This window comes from Varanus komodoensis, unplaced genomic scaffold (assembly GCF_004798865.1).
Source record: "Varanus komodoensis strain SLA01 unplaced genomic scaffold, ASM479886v1 scaffold15, whole genome shotgun sequence".
Taxonomy (NCBI): Eukaryota; Metazoa; Chordata; class Lepidosauria; order Squamata; family Varanidae; genus Varanus; species Varanus komodoensis.
In genome coordinates this window covers 10,254,139-10,280,991 of record NW_025335440.1, presented here as the reverse complement: position 1 = coordinate 10,280,991, position 26,853 = coordinate 10,254,139, and the positions used below count along the sequence as shown (strand labels likewise).

Below are 26,853 nucleotides of genomic sequence, written 5' to 3'. Positions count from 1 at the left end.
CAGCCCTCCTCCACATGACATCCCTTCATACACCTATAAGTTGCTAAAGGATCCCCTCGGAGTTTCCTCTTTGCCAGACTGAAAAGACCCAGTTCGCTCAATCTCTCCTCATATGTCATCCCTCCGAACCGAACCCGGCTACCATTCTTTTGACCCTGTGCTGAACTGATTCTAACCTAACTATGTCTCCATATTATAGGAGTCCAGAACTGGCTGCAGTACTCCTGTTGTGGGCACATCAGAATCACGTAAAGTGGTAGCAACACCTCCCTAGATCTGGAAGCCACGCTTCTGGCTATACATCCAAGGGTGGCATTTGCCTTCTTAACCGCCATGTCATACTGCTGGCTCATGTTCCGCCTGCTGCCGACAAGTACCGCAAGATCCCTTTCAGAGGTGCTGCTCTGCAGCTGCTTGTCCCCCATCCTGTACCCGTGACACCTATTCCTGTGTCCCAAGTGCAAGACTTTGCACTTATCCACATTGAATGTCCCCCACCCAATTCCACAGCCTGTCTAGACTCTTCTTGATCCAGATCACCTGTTCCTCAGTTGTGCTCACCATCCCTACTTTGGTATCACCCGCAGGTTTAGTCAACAGACCGGCTATCCCCTCCTTCAGGTCATTGATAAAATGGTTGAACAGAATCAGTCCCAGAACTGAGCCCTGGGGGACTCCGCTCATTACTGGCTGCCATCCTGATGATTCCCCACGGATAGACACAATGGGAATGGGAAAATGAGATACAGTGGCTTATTTTTCTTCCCTGAACATGCAAACTTACCTATTTTCTCTTGTGTGTCCTGCTCTGTGAGACCCGTTTGCTTTATTGCTGTTGTCACTTGAAACGCCTGGTGTTTTATTAATAACCTCTTTTGTGGTTTCGACATTACCCACTAAAAGGGGATGCCTGACTCTGTTGGCCTGCATAGGATACACGTAATGTCACCACTTCCACTCCATACCTTTTCCTGTGAATCTCTGATTCATGCTGCAACTGTACTTTGTAATAACATTGTCTTTAGCTTCAGTGGGTACAGCTATCTTCATATCGTGCTACACCAGCACAATGCCGCAGACTATTAGTAAAAGAGTGTGATCTGAAAGCCTGCTACGCTTACACTTCTAAGTCTCAAGTTCTTAAAATATAAGGCAACTTATATGCACTGAATCTTTCATCATAAGTAATTCAGCGTGAGTTAGATAAGGGATTCTAACATGTAATCAATATGGAAAGCCTATGGAATCATAAGGTATATGTTTGTGACAATGCAGCTGGGATATTGATACTTCAAGCCTAGGGTTCTTTGAATATTTTGAAAGGCTCGAGATGAATTATTGAGTCTTCCTGCCCCAAAGTCTGTAGGGCAACCCCCAATTCATCTAAAGCTTCTCAGGTTTCTCAGTGAGAAACATGAGTAATAGAGGAGAACTTTCCCTCAAAAGCGGATTACTGTCTCTGCAGTCTTGCCTGTCTTGTGGAGTTGCATAAAAGTCTTGGGTACACGACCTCATTTCACACAGAATAATAAAGAGGCTCAACGAGCATAGCAAGTGCTCAATGTCAGTCGAATGTGTATCCTAGAATAGGGCACAGAATCTCCTTTTTCATTCTGAAGTTTTTAAAGTGGTTTTCTGTGCAGGCTTTTCTTTTCTTTTTAATTGAAAGGTTACCACACTGTTTGTTATCTTGTTCCTCAGGCAATGCAGACAGAAAACATTGTAAATTTAGACCTGATCCTAGCATCCCTCCAATGTTCAGTGCCATGAATGAAGACTACATCGGGAGTGGCTGGTCACGAGGCCATATGGCACCAGCAGGGGATAACAAATACTCACCAGTAGGACTGCTGCTTATTTTTTTTCTCTCCTTGTTTTTTTAAGGGCGGGGGGAGAGTATACTGAAAATAATTTGCACCATGACATTTTCAGCAGAACAAGGTAGTACTCAAAAACATGGGAATGGAAAAGCATTCATAATACCTGATTCTATCACAGGGTTGTCAAAGTGCTTTGTGGTCAGGGGTTAATATTTCAGCTTTTACCTAGCTCATAGTGAGCAGGAGAAGACTAAGTAATTGCAAAAGGAGACAGAGGAATCCAGTTTTGAATTATTATGCAACATACAATTAAATGATGATATGCCATTGCTGTTCTGTGTTTCATTGTTCTTATTGGTTGCTGCCTCTGAAAGAACATTATTCTAATCACTTTATTCTGGTTAATTCTAAGTGCTTAAGTAGGCCTAGACATCCATCTAAAATTCAATTGCAATTCTGTTTTTCATATAGAAAGCCATGGCAGAAACGTTTTATCTGTCCAACATAGTACCTCAGAACTATGAGAATAATGCTGGATTCTGGAATAGGTAGGTTCTTGCTAGATCAACTAAGTACACTGTAAAATTCAAACACAGCCAGTCATGCTGAATGTGGAATGCTGGAAGCTGTAGGACTTTTTTCCTTTTTAAACAGGCATAGAATTGCACTCTTAATCATGTTTCAGTAAAAATGGAGAGAATTATAAAACATAAAGAAACATCTCAAAGCTAAAGGAGGAGAAATAAGCAAGAAAAAAGTGTGACAGTTTTTGTCTCTAGGAGAAGAGGAACAACATATTATTGGTATTCTGATGGTCTAGCCAGAACACTGGCTACAATGTGTTTATGCAGTGAGTTTATGCAATGAGAATAATATTGCTCAGGGCAAGTGATAGGCATGTTAAGCCTTTGTACAGGGTTCAGATATTTATTTATTGAGATTTATAATCTCTTATATCCTGAAGGCTCATAGAGCAACAGTTTAAAGCATACAAATCCAGTGCATGGAAAAAAATTCAATTAATTAGACACATAGTGCCACAGAAATAGAATTAGCTTGCTTCAAGCAGGGGAAACAGTATGAAAATGGTTTCTGTTAATTTGGTAGTTACTAATGTGGGTGAATTCATGAAAGGTCCCTTGCCTCTTACTTGCAAACAAATACTCTTATTTCTGCTCACTCAGCAATGCACAGAGTACTGTTTCTATTATTCATTAAAATGAAAACAAGGTGCTATCTTCTCACATCTAAAGGGTTCAAAGAGGGTGTTGATATCTTCAGTGGCTCAGTGGGATATAAAGTGCAAACCAAGGTGCAAACAAAATAATAACACAAGCATGAAGCCATCAAGGAATGGTTTATTTATTATATTGTTATCTGCCCAGTAACCAATGTTCTCTGGGCAGATTACAAACAGTTGAAACACTACAATGCTGTACAGAAATTTAAAATATAAAACACGATCTATGGATTTAAAAGATTACAATACAATAGAACATGCAATACAACACAAATAGATAAAATAGCCATAAAATCTAGAACTCAATTTCTAAAATGTTTATTAGGTGCTGTGAAGTTGTCTGAGTTATGGTGACCCTATGAATTATAATGCCCTACAAAATGCCCTATATTTGACAACCCTGCTCGGCACTTGTATGCTCAAAGCTGCACAGGGCTTCTTTTATGGAATCACAGCATCCCATAACTGGCCTTCCTCTTCTGCCTTTGATTTTCCCTAGCATGATTGTCTTTTCTAATAAGCCTTACCTTCTCATGATGTGCCTCAGTTTTGTCATTTTTGCTTTCTGCCTGATTTGGTCTAGGAGCCACTTGTTTCCCTTTCTGTTGGTCCTGGGAATTCACAAAGCTCTCCAGCACCATGTTTCAAACATCCATTTTCTTCCTCTCAGCTTTCTTCACTGCCCTGCTTATACTCCCAAACATAATGCTCCTACAGTTGCTGTACTCCTTTCTTGGATATTGGAATGTGAACCTTTCCCATCTGTGGGCCATGGTTTTACTTTCCATATTTGTTGGCATATTCCTGTTAGGACTAATTTAATCTCCACAGCTTGCAATTGTTCTGTTGATCCACTGTCTCCTTTGGGCGCTTTATTCCTTTCATGTGCTTTCAGAGCAGCTTTCACTTCATTTTCTGATATTGCAAGTTCTTCTAGGATTCCTCTTTGAAGGAGTCTAGCATCCTTTCATATCTTCTGTATAGTTCATCTGTATATTCTTTCCACCTTCTCTTTATTTTATCCTTGTTAGATAGTATGTTCCCCTGCTAGTCTTTCAGCATTCCTAATCTAGGTTTGAATTTCCCATTGATTTCTTGGATTTTCTGGAAGGGGACTTTTATTTGCCTCTTTTGTTGTTCTCTTTCATTTCTTTGCACTGGACATCGTAATAGTTCTTTTGGTCTCTGTGTGATAGTTGATGAAAAGTTGCAGTATTCTGAACCTATTTCTGTCACCTTGTTCTTCTGCTTCTTGCCTGTCCTTTGAAATTGTGAAAGTTTCTTCCATCATCCATCTAGGTTTTTTCTTTCTTTTTTTCTACAAGGCCTTCTTCCAAAATAATATCTCTGGTTTCAAGTCAGTTTTTCTGGTTCATAGTTAATTGAGTACCGTGGTGCAAATCTCTTCTTTATGTGGACTTTAAATTCTACAGGAGTGTTATGTAAGTTGAGTTTTGGCACTACTGTTGGTGATCTTTTCCAGCTTTACTCTGTTTTTTAATATTAATAGTTCATGGCCACTACCACAATCTGCTCCAAGAATACAGCACATCTGCGTCTATTACTCCAGCTATGTAATCTGTTTGAATTCTCTATTGGCAATCTGGTGATGTCTGTGTGTACAGTCATCTGATCAGTTGCCTGAACTAAAAAAGACTGGTGGATTCACAGAATTCTATTTGTCCTCCTGAATTTATAGGCCAAATTCTCATACAACATTTGTTTCTACTTTTATTTCCTGCATTTGCATTCCAGTCTCTTACAATGTACCACAGGTCTTATTTGGCGTGCTATCAATTTCCTCTTAGGTGCTTGCATAAACGTTTTCAGTTTCTTCTTGTTTCGCATTTGTTGTTCGAGTGTAGACTTGAATGATGGTTATGTTGATAGGTTTTCCCCAAATTCTGATTGATACAATTTGGTCAGATATTGCATTATAGCCCCGTTCTGCTTATGCTGCAACCTGGCCTCAGCAGCAGAACCACTCAGCGTCTTCTGAGTATGTCATTCCTGGAGTGAAACACCTTGTGTTTTTGACTGACTGAAGATTTCCCATTTCAGTCTACTTTAGTTTACTCACAGCAAGTATTGTGATGTTTAGCTATTCAATTAGGTTTCAACTTTGTCTCGATTCCTAGTTCTCATGTTCTGTCGTTTACTTGTTTGTGTTATGCAGCTTCCCCTTTGCCTCTGTGCATGTTGGCTAGTAGCTTCCCTTTTGCCTTGATTTAGTTGTGTCATTAGCAGCAGTGCTATTTGTACTTGTTCTTTGCTCAATCAGTAGCTTATTGAGTGCCTTCTGTCCTGAAAGTCTCATTCTAAGTCGATGAAAGATGCTTTTGACTACCAAGGACACCTCTGAATATAGCAAAGATTAAACAGAAATCATCATTTTGAATACGTATCTCGGATTAGGAATGAATGCGCTGGAAAAATAAGTGTTTCAGGATTGCTTCATGAGGCTGCAGTTCCTACAATGATCCCCTTTAAAGTTTGTTTTTGAGTCCTTGAACACAATTGGTACACACCACCAGTTTTTGAGGGGGTTTTTTTTAGCATGTGGTGGTTGCATTTCTAAAATTTAAGTTTCTGGCACATTTGAGCAAATGTTTAGAAATTTAAATTTGCCTCTCTTGGTCTATAAAAATGAAATATGTTTTAAAACTTAGTAGGAAAAATACAATTGAATTATGATACTTTGTAGCACAATGGTACCTCAGACAGCCACGCCTGGCCTGTATGAGAAGATACCTGCGAATGAAGGGAAAACAGCATTATCTAGGGATGGTGATAAAAAATAATTTTCTAAGAATGATGAAAAACAAACTGGAGACTAAATTTTGATCAGGATGCAGAGCTATAACTTCACATGGGAAAAAGCTAAATATCATAGATTATGTTTACCAATTTCTGGCTTGGGTTTACCATTCAGACTTATTTTCATATGCGTAGATTGGAAAATATCATACCCTCCCCTTTCTAAAATGCCCACTTGCCTTCCTTTGTTGTTGGGATGATGGGAATTTCATCCTCCTTCCATATCCCATCCCATCCATTTACCCAGTCTGTTTGGCATATTTACAGAATAGAAATGTATTGTCGGGAACTGACTGAAAGATTTGAAGATGTCTGGATTGTTTCAGGACCTTTGATGTTACCTCAGATAGATGATGATGGGAAGAAAAGAGTTGTCTATCAGGTAAGCACTGGTACCCTTGTAAACTTAGCCATCTTATTTGGACTAATGGCCTATGGGTGTCATGGTCACTTTCTGCCAGGCAGCCAGGTTCTCCCAGCACTTGTGGTGAATGCACTTCTGTAAGCCACTTGAGGGAAATAAGAGGGATGTAAATACAGTGGGAAGAAAGCATAACAGTATGGCTTGAAGAACAGTTTGCCCATGCTGTTGTTTTGATTTTGTTCTCTGCTGCCCTCAGCTGTTGAAAGCAAATATGGGATTGTCTGCATAGGGTAGACTAGTAAGCTGAGTCTTTAAATTTCATTCTTATGCTGGAAGAGCAATAGCAGCTTTTGCTGACAAACAGGGAGAACTGAGCATAGAAATAAGGCAGGACAGTACACTAGAAATCAGTAAGTTTTTAAACTGTTGTGTGATTTGTTGAAATGATATAATCGCTGTGTGGCAGTTCTGAGAAGGCGATATAAATGAAGATATTGCACAAATTAGCTTTTTAAAATAATAGGATTATCATACTACTGGTAGTTGTGAAGAAGGTTGCAAGCTGTCAAACCACCTTGTTTTGATTTTTCCTGTTCAACAGGGATTTCATTAAATACTGCCTTTCCACTTTTGAGCCTACTTTCATAGGTAGGCTAGAAACACCCCTCCCCCCACGAACAGAACCTGAGAATGTCAGGAGGGCAGATGTTGTACTAATGCTATTTTTAGTGCTTGTGCCAAGTAGCAAAAACAGTTCTAGTTTTAATAAACTGCACTTTATTAATATTAAACATCAGCTATAACATTAATTGTTTTAGATGGCTGGTTTTTTCCCCTTATGGACATAGTTTTACATCTCTTGGCTGGGTAGAGTATCCCCCTCCAAAATAAAACTACTGGTGATAGCATTATTCTTTCGCTCCATTCATTCATTATGAGGGGAATAAACCTGAAAGTTGGCTGAAGTTGCTGTATCTCAGGGCATGTGCCATCAGTTTGTCTGCCTTGGTGAAGGCATTCGTTGCAGATGTAAACTGATGACCACACTTGGTACTTGAGAGAAACATTTGGAGAATATAAATATATGTTTGGAAATGTAAAAGAGAACGCCAGCAGGAAGAATCTGTTCTGTGTCACTGGAGAGAAAGGAGGAGGTTTTCCATCTTTGTCCAGAGCAAATCAAAATGACAGCATCTTGTTTTATACATTGCTGTTCTCCAGAGAATGTCAGTTTAGTGACTTTTGTCTGCCAGCAGATTTTTGTTTCTAGATGTATCTTTCTGTAATCATTTTTCTTCTTATGCTTCAGTCAAATTTAACTCAGATTAAATGTATAATTTAGAACGTGGTCTCCAACAAGCTGCTACATTCTGATAGTCTCCTGATATTTGTTCTTTACTAGTAAAACATATGTTTGAGGATTTTCATTGCTGAAGAGTGCATGGATAACCATACATCTTTTTATTCTTTTTAACCTAACCATGTTGAATCTAACACGCACAAAAATGACTAGATGGATGAAGAACTTAAAAGGAAGTGTTCAGGAAAGGTGACACATCATTTTAATAGGAGTAAATGAGTAGATTGAGACATGGGAGGGCAGCAGTGAAGGAACAAGAAAAGATCATCAGGTGTAAGGATGGAGAGGAAGGCCAAGCTCGTGTATACTATTTTACTCCTGATTACTGTGTGAGGGTCTGAAAGCAGAGTGATGAAGAAAGCTAACAGAAAGGAAATGGATTCATTTGAAACATGGTGCTGGAGGAGAGTTTTGCAAATACCCTGGGCTGACAGACAAACAAGTGGGTCCCAGATAAAATCAAGCCAGAGCTTTCCCCAGAAGCGAAGAATGACAAAGCTGAGTCTGTCATACTTTGGGCACATCATGGGAAGGCAAGGCTGGCTGGGGAAAACACTCATGCTAGAGAACGCTGGAGGCAGAAGGAGAAGGGGGCAACCGGATGTGAGAGGGACCGGCTCTGTAAAGGAAGCTACAGCCTTCAGTTGTCAAGGGCTGAGCAGGACTGTCATGGATAGGACATTTTGGAGGGCTTTCAGTCATAGGGTCGCCATATCTCAGCAACATGAAATCCCAGGGGCATGCTTTTAAGTAGACAAGTATAAAAATACACTGTTAAACATACTTCTACCATAAAACACCACGGTACGAGCAAAATGATCTGTAGGTTGATTCTAATATGCACATTGACATAGAAAGTACACCAGAAGATAGTTTTTCTCCATTGTACATCAGAAACATGGTGCTTGCTGTTGATTCATTAATGAGGGCTAAAACATGTTTGGAGGCTAACCTCAGTGTATTAAAAATTCCTGCTCCAACTACATGAGAATGTGTTTGTGCAATGAAAGAACCAATGGCTTCTTTGGTTGAATAGTTCATTCCCCCCCCCCCCCCGGAATCAGAGAATGTGCTGATTTGCTATTTCCACTCTTTTCTATTCTTCTATAGCTTTATGCTAGATAGAAAAAGTCAGAAAAAAGAAGGAAATTATACAAACTCACTAGGTCATTGAGTTACTGAATTGTCCTTATGGTTAGGAGGGTTTTCCTATTCTACAGAGCCTAAATCTAAGTGAGGTGTGAATTAGCTGATTAAGCACACACATTAATTAATATCTGCTTGTTCTTCAATTATATTCAGTTATGTTTATCTTTCCATTTTAATGATAATTGAATTAGTTAATTCACTTAATTTTAAAATGTGGAAGACATAAGGATGATAGCTATTGCAAACTGCCAGGGTGAAATCTTAGAAGAGCTAACTGTCCCATCTACAATTTGAATGCTTGTGGGGTAAATTAAACTTATGTTTTTATTGATCAAGAAATGATTAGAAATTCCCCATCACACACACACATGCACACACTTTGGGAAAGCATTTTTAAAATAATAGTACTGGTATTTTCCCCTGCCAATATCTGAGCATTTAGGGAAAAAAATTAAACAAGATTCCTAAAGTATTAGTAGCTTTTATAGAAGCATAAAGGAGTGGATAAATATATAACCAACAGTCACAAACTGTGTTTCTTCTAAATAAATTAACTTTATAGAGTTCTTTAACATGATACCTCTCTTGGTATGCAAGAATGTATCAAAATAGGTTGGGCAGGTTCTCTGTTTAGCACACAAAATTGGCATAATAATCATCTCCAAAAATGGCAATAAGGTTTTTAAACAGAACTTTGTCTCTGAAAGAAGAATGCAAACTGGGTAATTCAGAATAGAAAAGCAAATGGATCCTAAGAATATGTTAACATTTCATAGAAAATTGCCTTTAAACAATGAAGGCAGGAAGGAAAAAATCTGTATTGGTGTCTACCTCATAAGATGCGTATAGTCAAGGCTATGGCTTTCCCAGTTGCAATGTATGGCTGTGAAAGTTGGACCATAAGGAAGGCTGAGCACCGAAGAATTGAGGCCTTTGAATTGTGGTGCTGGAGGAGACTCCTGCGAGTCCTTTGGACCGCAAGGTGATCAAACCGGTCAGTCCTAGAGGACATCAGTCCTGACTGCTCTTTAGAAGGCCAGATCCTGAAGGTGAAACTCAAATACTTTGGCCAACTAATGAGAAGGAAGGATTCCCTGGAGAAGAGCCTAATGCTGGGAACAATAGATGGCAAAAGCCCTAAACGACTTGGGACCTGGGTACCTGAAGGAGTGCCTCTGTCCATACTTGCCCTCCCGCCCTCTAAGATCAGTGGCAGAGGCCCTTCTCTGGGAACCCTCCGTGAAGGAAATTAGGTGGTGAGTACCCGGAGGAGGGCCTTCTCTGCGGTGGTGCCCCATCTGTGGAATGCGCCCCCCAGAGAGGTCCGCCTGGCGCCGTCATTATTTGCTTTTCGGTGCCAGGCCAAGACCTTTTTATTTAAATGTTATTTTAATTGATTGTTAAATTATAAATTAAATTGCTTTTGTCTAACTCCGGGATGTTTCCAATTCTGTATATTTTTGTATATTGTTATTTATTTGTCGGAAGCCACCCCGAGGCTTATGCAAATGGGGTGGCATACAAGCACTCCAAATAAGTAAGTAAGTAAGTAAGTAAGTAAGGAAGGAAGGAAGGAAGGAAGGAAGGAAGGAAAGAAGGGACGGCAGAGGATGAGGTGGCTAGATGGAGTCACGGAAGCAGTTGGTGTGAGCTTAAGTGGACTCCGGGGGATGGCGGAGGACAGGAAGGCCTGGAGGAATGTTGTCCATGGGGTTGTGATGGGTCAACAGCAACAGCAACAACATAAGATGCAGAAAAGACTTCATGCTAGTAGGATCTACTCTGTTTTTCATCAATGGTGCCTGGTGCTAAAGTAAATTAAAATCTACTCCTGGTTATTCTGGTTTAAAAAAAAATCAACAGTATAATTTAGGGAAGAAAGGATGTACTTTTATTTCAGCTGTTGTCAAGAAATTTGCAAGTTAGATATGTCTTCTAAACTACTGTGACTCATTTAGAAATCTACTAGTGCATCCAGCTCTGGCCATTCTAAAGGTCCCGTCCTACCCAGTTGTCCTTTTTTCCACAGGCTTTCATTGTTTTCTGTATTTTGATATGTATCAAAGCAAAAGCAGATTCTGAGAATACATCAAGCAGAATACAGAAGCCTTTGGGAATCATGTTGCATTTAATAATAATTCAAAGTTCCATGGAGATTCCTTATGTCTGAGCTTTCTCAGTTAGAAAAACTGCTTGTGTGCTTACAGCACAGAAGGTACCCAGGAACAATAATAATGAAAAGAGTAATGGAGATAAATTAGTGAACACCTCATATTGTTCAAGACAACTGCACCTTTAAAAAATAAGTCCGGTGAGCAAAGGAACCCTATACAACCCTGCAGCTAGTTCCCTTTCTATAAAGGATGTTTGTAATAAAAGTCCAATGGGCCTGAGGTGATATCAGTAGGAATAGTGTTATATGTAGGAAGATACTTAATGGTGAGCATCATTGCTCATGTAACAGCTCAGGCAAGCGAAGTACTTTGCTTGAGACACTGAGCCAAAGGAAGCTACGACCATAATCTAAAGCAAGAAGTATGGCATACTTGCAAGTCCTGACATAAGAAGATTGCAGTAAAAAAAGAAAAAAAAGACATCCCTCTCCCCAGTATTTTTGGTCCTAATTCGCTGAAAGCTGAATATCAGTAAAGATGTTTTGGCAATGCACTTCACTTTGAAAATTATGATTCCTATGAAATACACACTTTTAAAATGCTAGAATCTTGAAGCCTCAAATAACATTGAAGGGAATTAGACCAATGAATGATGTTGTCCAGGCGATGCATAATTCATTTATGGGGGTCATCCCTGCCTCAGGATGCTCTGATAGACCTAGTACTGGAAGCTTTAAAATGGATTAGATGATACTTAGAAGATTGCTATCACTGTCCCACCTTAGTTGTAGGCATTTTTGGAATACCAGTCTAGCCACCATTAGAGAACTTGACTAGATGGCTCTTTAGTCTGATTTGACATGAAACTATGGTATAGCTTCAACTTTGGCTGAGTAACATTGTTTGAGGTGAGTTAAGTTTACTTTTTCTAGTCTAGAGAATTCTACCAAGATCTCAAGAGTTATGACGCACTCTCAGGAAGGGAAGAGTCAATGGAGCACATAGAGAAATTCTGTGGATGCTTTTAAAAATGTATTTGACAGTATTGCCTTTGATGCAAGAAAACTGTGCAGAGCTGAATAATGTGCTCTGGCAGCTTAATCTTGATGGAATTTTATTTCTCTTGATTGTATCCTGCAAAAATGTTAGGTAATTGCCATTTCTGAGGCAGATCTCTGTCTGACAGAAGTCCAGTGAGCTCTGCTAATGTGGTTTACTGTGTTGGCATTGCAGTGTCCCCTCACTAGGGGGTACTGGCTGCATAAGACCTTGATGAATTTATTTTTATACTCTGCCTGTTCCTGTTGGCAACAGAGCAAGCACCTTCCTTTTAAATTTTCTTTTGCTGTTTGTCTCTTCTGGACAGTCTCTGTTACAAATGGAAGATTATGCAATATTGGCTAAATGCCAAGAATATTTTATCTAATGAATGTTTAGTCCCTGTGAGAAAATGAACTTTCCTTTCAAGGTCAAGTGGGTAACTTCTTTGTAGCATGCTCTAACCCCCTTTTCAGAAGTGTGTGGCGCTGCTTGTCATTTGACCTGATTTTTATATTATTGAACTTGATTATTTTAGAGAGGAAAATACCTTAAGTTTAGTACCTTAAAAAAACTCATGTTTTTGTGCCAGAATACAAAATTGACAAAATAAAATGACTTGATAATACAAGTCATTTTATTTATTTGTTTTAGATTTTTTAAAGGATTTTTAGCTCACATATTCCCAATGTTCTCTCTTAACTTTGGTTAAGAATAACTAGGATCACAATAACTAATTGATATATTTCCTCATGAAAGAACTAACTGATTAAGCAAAGTAATTTAATTGGTAGTGCTGTAAATTAAAGATGCACCTGTTTGTTTTTAGCCTAACTTAAATCCCATTCATTTCAATAGGCCTGCTTTAAATAGGAATAATTCTAGATCCAAACAATTGAATGGTAATTTCATTTATTATATTAAGTCTTTTTGCTTTCAGGACTACACCTGAATTGAAGTTTTGCTAGTCTGCAGGTTAATCTAAATGTAGTAGATTCAAAGATTCAGCTAAAGATTGTTTGATTGTTTCTTAGCCCAAACTCCTCCCATACCCTTTATAACCATTGTCTAGAGAAAAACTGGAGATGTTTACGTTCTATTGAAATAAATGGGATTCAGGATTGTAGTCCTATACAGCTATGTTGTTTTAATCCCATGAGCTGCCTTATTCTGTCAAATCATGAGCCCATCTAGTTTCATACTGCCTACTTAGATGGTCTGGCAGCTGTTCTCCAGGGTCTTGGACAGGAGACTTTCCCAGCCTTAGCCAGAGATGTGAGTGATAGAACCTGGACCCACCACTGGGCTATGGCCATTCCCATTGCTGTCAACAAAATCTAAATAGTCTTAACTAGGTTAAAACTGGGTTGTAGTCATAATTACTGGAGGGCTTCTGTCCTTTTGGGAGATAATTATAAGCAGGGGCAACTTTATTTATATTGTACCTTGAATATTAAACCCCATTGTTTTGCCAGCATGCACCCTGATTACCAGCTGCATTAAGAAAATGCATGCATGTGAAGTATTTAGAATGGTTTGCTGAATTTTGGCATTTGCTTTGTAAACAGACTGTGTAATGGAGATCAGGTATCTAGATCACAGAAGGAAAGCTAGAACTCAGTTTTATTTAAGTGCATTATTTATTTTATTTAAGTGTAAGTAAACTACCTAAAGTGTCCCACTATAGTAAATTTACTTGCAAAATTCCACTTGCAAAATATAATTGCCCCAAAAGAATTGTAATTGCATTGCATACACTCAAAACCTGTAGTAAAGTAAGATGGCCAGACCCTCCAGTCTTCAGAGGGTAACAAATTCTGGACATTTTTTGTCTGTCCAAAACAGGTTTAGGCAGACAGTCTAGGACTAGAATCCAAAAGGAGTTAATTGTGTCTGATAGTTCTTGCTTAGAAGTATCCCTTTAGTACCTGTTCTTTTCATACACATTTCAGCAAAACTAGTCAATGAAAATGCAAGCCCCTCCCTATGCTATCATGCTATACTGGGATCATCCTACCAATTCAGTGGTGTCAGCAAAGCGATATAGTAAGTTCAGAATAACAGTGTATGAATCCTAATCAATGAGTTTACAAACTTTCAATCACATGTCTTGGTTTATCCCCTCAGTAAAGTTAAGGTTTAGTTTCTCATGTACTGTGTCCCTGAGGCACTCTTTTCATGCTTGATGTCCAACTGCTGTTGTCACCATCAGTTGTGTGTTTGCAACATCACATGAACCGAAGCGAATTCCCATGCAAGTCACAATCTACTTGAGAAAAGTCATCTTTGCCATACCCTGGGTGCAAAAGGCTCCTGACACCAGATCCCTGTCTCCTGTGGAGGCCTTTCAATTCTGCCTTTTCAATTTATCTTGGAATTCTTACAGAATGTGGTAAGACTTGGAATTCTTAGAGACGCGTTTTTTACTTGCTTACTCTTAGTATTACGAGGTTTTGGCCACATAATTAGGCATTGGCAAGAAGTCATAGCAGCTCTTTTACACCATTCCCATCTCCCATTTTCATCTTTTGGGGTATGGAATAATAATCATACCTGGCATTTATACAAGGCATTTCAAGCATTTGCACAGTATTCCTATATCATGGGTTATTATTTTTTTTTACCATCTGGCTGGGTAAAGGGTACTAAGATCAATAAAACAGTCAATCAACTGTTGATCAATCAACAGTGGCTTTTCTAAGATGACCTAATATATTGGTGTTTGAGGTGAGATCGGTACTGGGAACTTTTCACTCATATTTTTACACTTAGTCCTATCTATGGTTATTCCTTATGCTTTTAGTACAGATGGAAAATAAGGATAACATGATACCTTATGGGTTACCACAGTTATGCTGTGCAATGCTAGTTTTTCAGTTTGGTGAACATCTCAGGGTTCCATCCATGGGACTGATAAACTGTGTGAACATTTTACAGCCCACTTTCCTGGACTGTTACTGGACAGTAATTCCCAGCTTTTAACTTGATGTCAAGTAAGTGGAGGACATTATGTTACCTGCACTTACTTAGGAATAAGCTCCATTGAACTCAGTGAGATTTACTCTGGAATAAATATACATAGGATTACCCTGTTAAGGTATTCCTTCCTTTTTCTAACTATGTTTCCAATGTACAGTGGCTTGCCATTGCAAATTCTGGATACTAATGTTGCCCTCAATTCTTCTCCATGCCTGCACCTAGTACTCAGATTTGCATGCAGTGTGAGCCCCTTCGGAAGGTACATGTTTAATTTTGTCCTTTTATTATCTGTTTAAGCCTTGCTGTTTATAACACACACACAGAGACACACACACTGTTCTTTCCCAGGCATTGTTATCCATTCTAAAATCTGCTGTTTAATTCAGATTTTTTTAAAACTGGTCACCTTAAGAGAACTGACTCACAGAGTGATTACAGCTTGACCTATCATTTATCTAAATGAGAAAGAAAAGAGAAATCTGAAGTGTCACAGACTATGTAAGAACAAAGAAGAGAATAACAGTTCTGTAGACAAGCAGGGACAATAAGCATAGACTCAGTTAAGGAATCTGCAACTATGAAGGAATTTTGGTTGAGAAGAGAACATACCATGCCACTGTGAACACAGGGGTCTTTTGCAGAGGAGAATAAACGAGTGATACTTGAGCTGCTATGAAGAAGTCACAAAGTAAGCTCCACTCAGCCATCTGGAGATGGAATGGGTTGAAGAGCAAGCAGCTGTACTAAATGCATTTTCTCTCTAAAGTTCGGTGGGGAATGATCATACAGTTTTGGCAGGGAGGGCTGAGATGTGTTCCATCAGCACTTTCAAAGCACCCTCCCCCTAACCACATAATTGTACTGATCTCCCTGCAAACCAAGTTACTGTGGGTGGCACAGCCATATTGTGCAAAAGCTAGTGCAGTATGTTGCTTTTTCCAGTCTCTACATCCAGCCTTCCAGTTCAGTGTTGCCCTTGGAACCAGAGTCTGGTTGCCAGTGTCCTGCTTCATTGGAGCAGCTTAGCCAGAGGCAAAATCTGCAGGTTCATCTAATTGTTATTGCACACTGCTGAGGCAGCTGACTACTTTATAGCAGATAAAGTAAGCCCAACATTTACCATGCCCCCAAAATGCTAAAATATTTCCATACCTTTAAAATAAAATAATTTTAATAACCTAGGAAAAGTCCATAAAGGATGACGGCTAATATCCACAGTGCTTCCATCTTCTCTTAGCCCTCTGCTGGTGCATTGCTCACAGCCATGTCCCAGTTGATCCTTTCTCCTGAACAGGATTTTCTCCTTAGTGGCAAAGGCTTCTGGCAGCCAGATGGGCACTTTGCTGGTGACACTGTGTTCTGCTATGTCTATTGTCACCTTTGCGCTAAAGCCCCAGGGGGTGACAAGGAGTCAGCGACCGAGGTCCCTACCTGTGATCTGTTTCAGGTTCCTTTGATTTTCCGCACAGGGAGGTTTTCTGCACGGTCCCAGTCCTCTGTCCAGGATCTGAGTTGAATGGGTTCCTGACAGCAATGGGGCAGCTAGGCAATTTTAGACCTTGGATTTAATGGTCTTATGACATCCTCCCCTTTAGAGAGTCCAGTGCATTGCTCCAGTTGTGACTCACACAGCTAAAATTTCTCTGTCTCTCTCTTTATATAACTGTCCCTACTTTCCTAATATGCTACAACAAAAATCCAAACCAACCCTGGTTTTAAAAAAGAAATAATATTGGCATGTGCAGTTTTATATTTTAAACATTCTTAAACATATCACCATCATGACTCCACAGAAATAAATGGAGTTTGCCTCTACTCTCATGAAGCTAAAGCTACTGATTTAAGTATAAGCATCATTTTGTTGCAGAGAAAGATAGTGTACATCTCAGCTGAAAATAATTAAATGTGTTCCCTGTAACCACATGATGCCTTCCTGGGTCCCTCCTCACTATAATTTTAAAAAAGAAATGATGCTGTAGCAACCATCATCTGCCCCAACTTGCCTGTGTTGGCCTAAGAGTTGATGCTGAGCCTATTCAGTCCAGCCACTCAGCGTCCCTAGATCCCTCAGGCCGTGAGGCCCTACCTTCAGCCTAGCTACACTACCGCTTGACAGTTCCAAGAGTGAAATACTTGGGCATTCACGCTCAACAAGATTCTGCTTGCAGGTCAGCACTCAGTGGAGATAGATTGAGAAACAGTTTTCTTCTTTGTGGGGACAATAGAAAAAGACATCACTTCAGCAAATCAGAGTACCTCATGCATTTCCACGTACAGCAACACTGAGAGATGGAACGAGCCAGAGCTACACCCAGGGAAACTGTACATGTCAGGCAACTATAAGAGGAGAAATCAGACTGTTCTTCTACAGCCCTCTACCATACCATACACATCACAATCTCCATTCCTGTTTCCCTGCCCTTATTTTTTTACTAGCCATTAACCCATAAATATAATTTTTCTTCTAATTTGTTACATTTATACTTACAAACCCTAGTGTAAGTGACATGGACTCATAGATTTTGTTTTGTGATTTGCCATGATGTAGTGTCTCTGTGTATACAAGATAGGAAGGGTTACATGCTGCTTCACATCTTCGAGTAGCCCATGAGGGCAGGCAAAATACTGGATAAGCAAAGGTTTAGACATATGCTGGCATTTGTACAAATTGTTAGGTTGACATGCAGATATATGGGATCAACAAGAGAACCTATATGAATTCAGATGAACTAGTATTTCCAGAAGAATGAGTTTTATATAACAAATTATATATAAAATACTTTAAAAAATTTCCAGGCTGCTGTATGCATACCATTTTTTGACTAGGAAGGGAATTGTAAACACTATGAACTTGAGAAAAGGAATGGCTCTCGAAAGAGGAGACTTTAAAAGACTTGTGATTAAATGTGAGCTGTGTCATACTGTTTAGTGTACCTCAGCATGCCATTAAAGCATGATGAGGGAAAGAATTACACCACATAATTCTTCATTTAGCTTGATTTGTGTTAGCTTTTAATCACAGCAAGTTACTGTTACCATACAGGGCCTCTGCTGTTCTTTGGATAATATGTTAGTGCTTCTACAGCAAATGGTGACTCTTTCATCATTCTTTGTATGTGAATAGATGATCACACATCAAAGAAGACGTGTATGCATGGATAGTCCTAAGATGCTTTCTGTTCACTTTACCATAAGGGAATATGCCCTCTGTCTTAGGAAAGCAGCAAGAGAAATGTGTGTCAGTTCTGAATAATGGAGATTGATGCACAAGTTCTGAGAATGGCACAGTTAGATCAGAAGATCCACTAGATGGCACTGGGGAATCAAAGTTCCATTACTTCCTGGTATGGTTTCTCAGAATGAGGACGGGGCCTTTAAGCCTATAAAGATACAAGTTGTTATTAATAACATGCTTATTTCACCCCCTCCCTGCCCTGAGTTTGCTTGGTCAGAACAATCATTTGGAATAGTATGCATTACTTGTCCAAAGAAAGCAGTATAATCATAAAAAGTCTGCTACCCATCAGTTCACAAAGTAAAAGCAACACTCTTGTTGCCAGTAAGTTAATATTTAGATTCTTTACTTCTGTGCAAGATGCTCTTGCCTCCTACTGTAAATAAGAAGACTTTGCTGAAAATACAAGGGTGTTGGAGCTATCCAGTTCCCTCTTAGGAGCCATTGTTACCACATGTCCCCTGATGAACAAAAGAAGCTCCACGTGAGATAAAACCAAGAGTCCATCTGGTGCAGCATCCTATTCACACAGTGACTAACTAGCTGCCCATGGGAAACTTGCATATGGGACATGAGGGCAATGGTAGCACGTTCCCACCATGTTCTCAAGGGACTGGTATATATGTCGTGAGCAGAGCCGGCTGGTGCTGGAGGTCAGACTAGATGGCCCGGGAGGTCCCTTCTGACTTGCTCTGTTTCTGTGTATGGTCATACTGCTTCTGATACTAATGGTAGCATATCACCATGAAGACTAGTAGCATTTGATAACTGTATCCTCCCTAAAGTTGGCCAATTTATTTATTTTTTATTTTTTATTTTTTTTTCAATTTATATCCTGCCTTTTTCCTACAAAGGGCTCAAGGCAGCTTACATCATTCTCTTCCTCCATCTTATCCCCACAACAACCCTGTGAGGTAGGTTGGGCTGAGAGTCTGTGACTGGCCCAGAGTCACCCAGTTGGCTCCATGGCTGAGCCAGGAATAGAACCCAGATCGTCTGAGTCCCAGTCCCATGCTCTTAACCACTACGCCACACTGGCTCTCTTGTTTTTGGTGGCCACTTTTATATTTTTTACATATGTGCATTAACTCATATATACAGGGACATCATAATGAACATAGAGATGGAAGTATCTTTCCTAGAGATGTGGTGAACATATGGGAGATTATGCAGAATGTTTCAACAGATTATGCTCCATCAAAGTGGAAAAACTACTTCAAGTGGGGAGAATTATCTCAAGAACAGTTATTCAGCATAAATATTACAAGCTTTATTTTATAACAAACACCTTACAGAAGAGAAAAATGCTTAATATACAATCCCCCTAGCACAGTGTTCTTCAGTGCAAAGCCTTAAGGGCCACTAGCTGCCCCCAGTCACCTCAAATGCCTCCCTCCCTCCCTGTGTTTGTGTGTGTGCGCGCGTGTGCGTGTGTGTTAGTTATACTCATTCTCTAGCTTTCCTTTGTTTCCCTTGTTTGCATTTGCAGTAGCAGTGGGCCAGCTGCTGTGAACTGGTATTTTGGAGGAGGCTTCAAGGCTAGGAATTTAGGAGATCTGCCAGTCTTTACTTGTAAGGTGTCTCAGCAATATTCTCAGGAGAATACAGGAGTAATCAACTAGTAAGTTGGGTGATGGGTGAGGATTAAAGAGCATCATGGGCTCTGGAAATGGTGAGGGAAATGTGAACTTTGGGATATTTTGCAATGCCAGGCACTCGTCATTAACAAGATAAAGATCCATTCCAATCCAAGGACCAGAAAAATTGAGTGGATTGACTCAAGTCCGAGGTGTGCAGCCATACCCTTAGTGAACTTCCTCGCCATCTGACCAGTCATCATTGTCAGATACTGCCAATTATGCATCTGATTCACACCAGCTGCCGATCTATGATGACCAGATACCTTTGTCACCTGAAAACGCCATCTCAGTGCAAGGTCTGGGATCCCACTCCAAACACCCGGGGAGCTTCTCTGTACAGGTCCTCTAAATGGTGACATTGCTTGGGCAGGACACCCAACAGCTCACCAAACTGCTGGTGGATCCTCCCTGTGACGTTCAAATGGAGGACTCCGTGGCAGTTGCTGTTTCATTCCTTCCCATGCTGCTCCAGTCCATGAAGGAGCTGTGCAATGTGCTGGCACAGCCGCAGCCAACATCCCACCATTCAGACGGCCCGTACCGGGTCCGAGAGAGGGCCATCCTGTTCCTACAGCATCCTCTGCAGCCAGGCTTGCTCATGGTGGAAGCAGTACGGGGGACACACTCCACTCCGGCAGAGCGAGAGGGATGCTGTGGGAGCACTGTGGTGAGGAGTCTGTGGGCAATGGACTAGGCTTCCACATCTCCAGCTATGCGGCCACCATGGGGAGATACCAGCTCTTCCTGTGGGGGAACCTGCGTGCCCTAGCTGAGTCCTTTCCAGAACAACCTTGTGAACTGATGGGGTGTTCCAGGAGGAAATCAGCACTGCCTGCCACGATGTCGACTTGTCAGTGCAGTGGCGATCCGGCGACATGCGTGGCTGTGGAGTGGCAAGCCTGTTGCAGGAGGCTCAGCCCAGGGTTGAGATGCCCTTGGACAGTGAGGGCCTCTTCAATAGAAAGGTGACAGTGTCTGGAAAGCCAGGCGAGAAGGATTGGAGAACTTCACTTCCTGGTGGGTCCACAGACAGTGGGAAACTTAAAGAGGGTACAGGATACCTTTTGGTCTTCCACATCTGGCCATGAATTCACAAGAGAATTTAGAGTGATAGATTAAAATGAGGTTCTTTCTTTGCCCCGACCACTGCAAAGAAAATAACAAACCCAGCAAGGGAAATGGGAAAGAGGCAAAGAGGGGAAACTAACCAAAATGCTAAAGGTGTGGCTAAGGATATTGTGCTTTACGAAGGGCCTTGTGACGACCTCAACATATTACCCAAATTCCCTGTTTGTACATTCAAATATTGAACTCCGACTCAGAAAATCGTTTCAATGCTGCAGTGTCTAGCTCCAGATGGCAACGCAGGCAGCTCACAGGGTGATTCTGTCCCGCATGGAACCTGGCCTGAAGGTTCAGTGGGCACGTCACCAGAGAAACAGCTCTTTCTGTACACGAGACAACACAAACATATCTGGGCAAACAAGGCAACAAGCTAGTTGGAGGGAGAGGATTCTGGCCCTGGAACTGTGATAGTTGAATGGGCGAGTACTAGGGAAGGCATCATGAGAGTAAGATGAATCCCGTTCTGATCCTTTGCGGTCAGTCGCAAACCATGAAGTCGCAAGCCTGCCTACACTCTCCCAAAGCACAAGGGCAATTATAGTGAGGTTAGCTACAGCCACATCATAGTTTAGCTAGACCTGAATCTACAGTGTATCACAGAAGTGAGTACACCCCTCAACATTTTGTACATATTTTATTATATCTTTTCATGTGACAACACTGAAGAAATGACAGTTTGCTACAATGTAAAATAGTGAATATTCGGCTTGTATAACAGTGTAAATTTGCTGTCCCCTCAAAATAACTCAACACACAGCCATTAATGTCTAAACTGCTGGCAACAAAAGTGAGTACACCTCTAAGTGAAACTGTCCAAATTGGGCATTATTAACTATTTTCCCTCCCCAGTGTCATGTGACTTGTTAGTGTTACAAGGTCTCAGGTGTGAATGGGGAGCAGGTGTGTTAAATTTGGTGTTTTCGCTCTCACTCTCTCATACTGGTCACTGGAAGCTCAACATGGCACCTCATGGCAAAGAACTCTGAGGATCTGAAAAAAAGAATTGTTGCTCTACATAAAGTTGGCCTAGGCTATAAGAAGATTTCCAAGACCCTGAAACAGCTGCAGCACGGTGGCCAAGACCAGGCAGTGGTTTAACAGGGCAGGTTCCACTCAGAACAGGCCTCGCCAAGGTCGACCAAAGAAGTTGAGTGCATGTGTTCAGCGTCATATCCAGAGGTTGGCTTTGGGAAATAGACGTATGAGTGCTGCCAGCATTGCTGCAGAGGTTGAAGAGGTGGTGGGCCAGCCTGTCAGTGCTCAGACCATACGCCGCACACTGCATCAAATTGGTCTGCAGGGCTGTCGTCCCAGAAGGAAGCCTCTTCTAAAGATGATGCACAAGAAAGCCCGCAAACAGTTTGCTGAAGACAAGCAGACTAAGGACATGGATTAGTGGAACCATGTCCTGTGGTCTGATGAGACCAAGATAAACTTATTAGGTTCAGATGGTGTCAAGTGTGTGTGGCGACAACCAGGTGAGGAGTACAAAGACAAGTGTGTCTTGCCTACAGTCAAGCATGGTGGTGGGAGTGTCATGATCTGGGGCTGCATGAGTGCTGCCGGCACTGGGGAGCTACAGTTCATTGAGGGAACCATGAATGCCAACATATACTGTGTCATACTGAAGCAGAACATGATCCCCTCCCTTCGGAGACTGGGCCGCAGGGCAGTGTTCCAACATGATAAGGACCCCAAACACACCTCCAAGATGACCACTGCCTTGCTAAAGAAGCTGAGGGTAAAGATGATGGACTGGCCAAGCATGTCTCCAGACCTAAACCCTATCGAGCATCTGTGCAGCATCCTGAAATGGAAGGTGGAGGAGCGCAAGGTCTCTAACATCCACCAGCTCCGTGATGTCGTCATGGAGGAGTGGAAGAGGATTCCAGTGGCAACCTGTGAAGCTCTGGTGAACTCCGTGCCCAAGAGGGTTAAGGCATTGCTGGAAATAATGGTGGCCACACAAAATATTGACACTTTGGGCCCAATTTGGACAGTTTCACTTAGGGGTGTACTCACTTTTATTGCCAGCGGTTTAGACATTAATTGCTGTTATTTTGAGGGGACAGCAAATTTACACTGTTATACAAGCCGAATATTCACTACTTTACATTGTAGCAAACTGTCATTTCTTCAGTGTTGTCACATGAAAAGATATAATAAAATATTTACAAAATGTTGAGGGGTGTACTCACTTCTGTGATATCTCCATATATGTGTTTTAAGCAGTGGCTATGATAAAAGGAGTTTCATAATTGGTAAGAACTTGCTTCCCATTCATGTGCCCATAATCTGTACAGGCAGTCCCCAGGTTACAAATGAGTTCTGGTCCTGAGAAAATGGAATTTTGTCTTTAAATCATATTTGTAAGTCAGCTCACATATAGTTGGCCATCTGCATTTACAGGGTTGAGTCTGCAGGACCTCCATGAAAGTGGAAAAGCTGAATATCTCTAGCCCTCTGCAAACTCACCAGTGCCTCTTCTCTGCAGCAAAGCGCTGGAGAGATTTCCTTCTTCAGATGGGTGGGCCAGGAAGGCCTGCTTTAGAGGCTTCCCCTTCTCCCTTTTTGCTTCCTCTCTCTATGATGATGACAATTTTCTATGGTAATTTAAAAATATTAATAGGTGTTGTGGCAGTTTGTTCGATGTTCGTAACTCAGGGACTACTTCTATATGTGCATTGTTCATCATAGTTCTTTGACTTTTTATTGTTCTTCTCAAACTACTTTAAAGTCGCCTGTTATAACTATCTAGTACTGTAGAGAAAAGAATACACACACATATAAATGAAGAAAGTTGATCTTGTCTTTGAGATTTTTTTTTGTTCTTGCAATCATGTTAAATTTAACACCAGTTTGTTTTGTTCAGTTTAATGGCAAATCAGTTGTATAGAGTACAAAAGGGAATTTGTGCAATCAGTGTGCTGGAGTAAACTTTGGGCAAAAACCAACATCAGTGTCAATTTACACAGCATCTGTTTAACCCACTATGGTCTTCATAGATTGTTTTCTCTCAGCTCTATAGCATGAAATAAAATGATTTAATTGCTATGGTTTCCTTTGATCCAGCCTGAGAATTGCCAGTTTCCTAAAAGATCAGAGAATCATATACACCAACTTGTCTTCCAAGTGTTGTAGCCCAAACAGCCCATCCCTTTTTAGCCCAAACAGCACTCTCTGTAAAGTATTGGCAGGCTTGGGTGGAACCCGAAGATTTGCAGAAGCACAGAGAATTCTTCCCCCAAAAAACTTCAGGGTGTGGAAGGAGGAGCTGCAATCAACCCAATGAGAACTGAGTATGCTCAGTTACCATAGGATGTTTAGTTTGTGCTAGGATGGTGTGCGTACGGGGGGGGGGGTGCGTCATGGAAGCCGACCTGCCTGCGTGCCTAGAACACGGAGTAGATCCATTCCACAAGGCAACATTTTGCTGTGCATCCCACTTGTTCTGTGTATTTGGGAACATTGTTCCCTGATGGAGTTACATCTTCTGGGATTTCCTGGGAAAGGATTGCGGGCATGGGCATTTAATCAGTTCCTGTATAGACAGACAGGCCTTTCCAGGGAATTAGGACTCTTCTTACAACCTTTTTGCAATATATATGTTTGTGTACTTTTTTCCTTTTAGCATGTTTGTTTGGTGAGCAGGATCATTGTAGTTTGAGTCTAATTTGGCAACTCTGCATGAGAAAGTAACAACTAGTTTGATACTGTGGTCTTCAATATAATATGCCTTTCATCTGTTTGGCAAATGCGCATTACATGGAAGATATTTCTAGATGTAGGGGGATTATAGCCTAGTTTCAAATGAGTTTGAACGATACCATCTCTCTGCTCTGTTGATAGGTAATTGGAAAAGATGATGTGGCTGTACCTTCACATCTGTACAAAGTGATTCTTGCCAGACAAAGTGAAGCTTCCACAGATCCGTTGGCACTTGGAGCCTTCGTAGTGCCCAACATCCCTATTGGCTTTGACCACCAGCTGCTGGAATTCCAAGTTAACATTGAAGACCTAGAGAAAATGGCAGGCCTTATTTTCTTTCCACAAGTAGATAAATCCAAAGATGTTAGAAATATTTGTGAGGTTGATACTTGTAAACTAATGAATTTCGAGGAGTTTACTTTGTACATCACTACTCGCAAGTTACAGAATGCTAGGACGCTGGAGCGTTTGGGAAAGATCATGTCTGAATTACAGGAAAAAGGAATCAAGCCCAATGAATATCTTTTAAAGGTTTATAAGAAGAAGAAGGAAGAATTAGAAATGCAGATGCCAACTGAACTGAGAGAAGGCAGAGCTGGTTAATGTCTTATTTAAAAACAACAAGCCTGTGTGTTTATTTTCTGTAAAGAGCTTTTATGTAGTGATTCTGGTATTGTTAAGAAGCAATCTTGGCCAAGCTTTTAAACTGGCTGGGCTTCTCTGGGGAAAGCATAGCATTCTTCTGAGATAAATTAAAACAACCCCTGAAGCACGGTTTGGCAGCTGGACTTTCGGCAACTAGTTTGGGTCCTTTTTCAAATCAGTCATCAGATTTTGGGTTTATTTGGAGCCTGTTCTAAGAATAATACAAATGTATTATTTGTATTATACATTATTTTACCTAAGGTAAAAAATAGTTACCGTAGGAATATGAGTAGAATTTGTTTTGATTTCATTTTCTAACTTGATGCTTTAGAAGTGATGTTAGTTAATGTGTATGTACTCAATCATAATTGTATGAAGAAACATTTCAGCTGTTAAACCTAATTGTATCTTTAAAAGAGAATAAGGGTACATTCCTGTTGCCTTTGCAGCAGATGCATCCGACCTAGGAGGCTGACAAGTATCTAGTGCAAGCTGCAAGGCAGGGTAGCAACAGCAAGCTCCAACATTTCCGTACCGCATGCTCTACATTTTATCTGGATGGCTGTCAGCAGCCCTATAGATTTGGGGCTGGCAAGGGGGAGGGTAGAAAAGTAAGCAGCTGACTAGAAACAGCACAGCTCCATAGCCCCTCCCTCCCTCCCTTCCTCGTCCACCAGGATAACCCTTTTCCCCTACTCCACGGCTCACTTGCGACCTTGAAGGGGCGTCTGGCAAGGGTCTTTCCATACCAGCTGTGAGGGGCAGGGTGGGGGGCACTGACCTCAGAGGCAGTGTTCAGAGACCATAGGATTGTGTCGTATCTCTCTGATAACCTCTAGTTTCTATTAATTTTTGTAAACCGCCCAGAGAGCTTTGGCCATGGGCAGTATAGAAATAATAATAATTTTTATTTATTATTTTTCCCTTCAGTGAAACTTCTAAGTACCTGCATTATGTACCTGGCTTTTTTTTATTTATTTGGTGCCATTATGTTATGTTTCAAGATGTCTGGCTACCTTTTCTTTGTTGTAGCACCCTATTAATTTTTTTCATTGAACTAAACCTCCCTAGAATGTATTGGTTCTTGACACAAAGCCTCTAATTTCCTTCCACTATTATCACATCATTAGAAAACCCCCATAACACCCCAACTTATCAGTGCTTTTACTTTTATTGATATTCTTTGTTTGAAAACAAATGTCTGTAAAGCTTCTGTTTCCATATGCCTTGAGAAGCTCTCTGATAAATGAAGTGAGTTTTAATGCACATTTCCACAAGGCTTCAATTGTATTGTTTGTTTCTTCAGAAATGCAGGATGAGCTTCATTGCATGAGGGCCCTGCTTCCTTCCATGCTTGCACAGAAATATTTCCCTTTCCTTTTTTCCTCCAAAGCCACTTCACCAAACTTGTGACACAAAGATGGAGACAATCAGGACTGCAGTTCAGGGAGAATGCTTAGAAGGTGTTTTCAGCTCTACTCTTGTGCTTCTCTGAATCACAGCTGTGGGCTTTTCTGGGCTATAATGTACAACTTCTGAGTGGCAAATATTTTAAAAGAAATGTTTCCAGTCAGTCAATAAACATTTTCTTAAGCCCTGTGCACCAATTTTGTGTGTGT

General features: G+C 40.8%; 1 protein-coding gene across 1 annotated transcript in view; it reads left to right on the top strand.

Moving 5' to 3' along the window:
• Positions 1-26,841, top strand: part of EXOG (exo/endonuclease G) — a 32,370-nt gene extending 5,529 nt beyond the window's left edge. Inside the window, exons 2-5 of the mRNA XM_044424914.1 lie at positions 1,702-1,841; positions 2,292-2,368; positions 6,145-6,259; positions 24,731-26,841. Of these exons, the coding sequence (XP_044280849.1) occupies positions 1,702-1,841; positions 2,292-2,368; positions 6,145-6,259; positions 24,731-25,192 (794 nt within the window). The 3' untranslated portion in view covers positions 25,193-26,841. The remainder of the gene's footprint in view (positions 1-1,701; positions 1,842-2,291; positions 2,369-6,144; positions 6,260-24,730) is intronic.
• Positions 26,842-26,853: the final 12 nt, after the last annotated feature.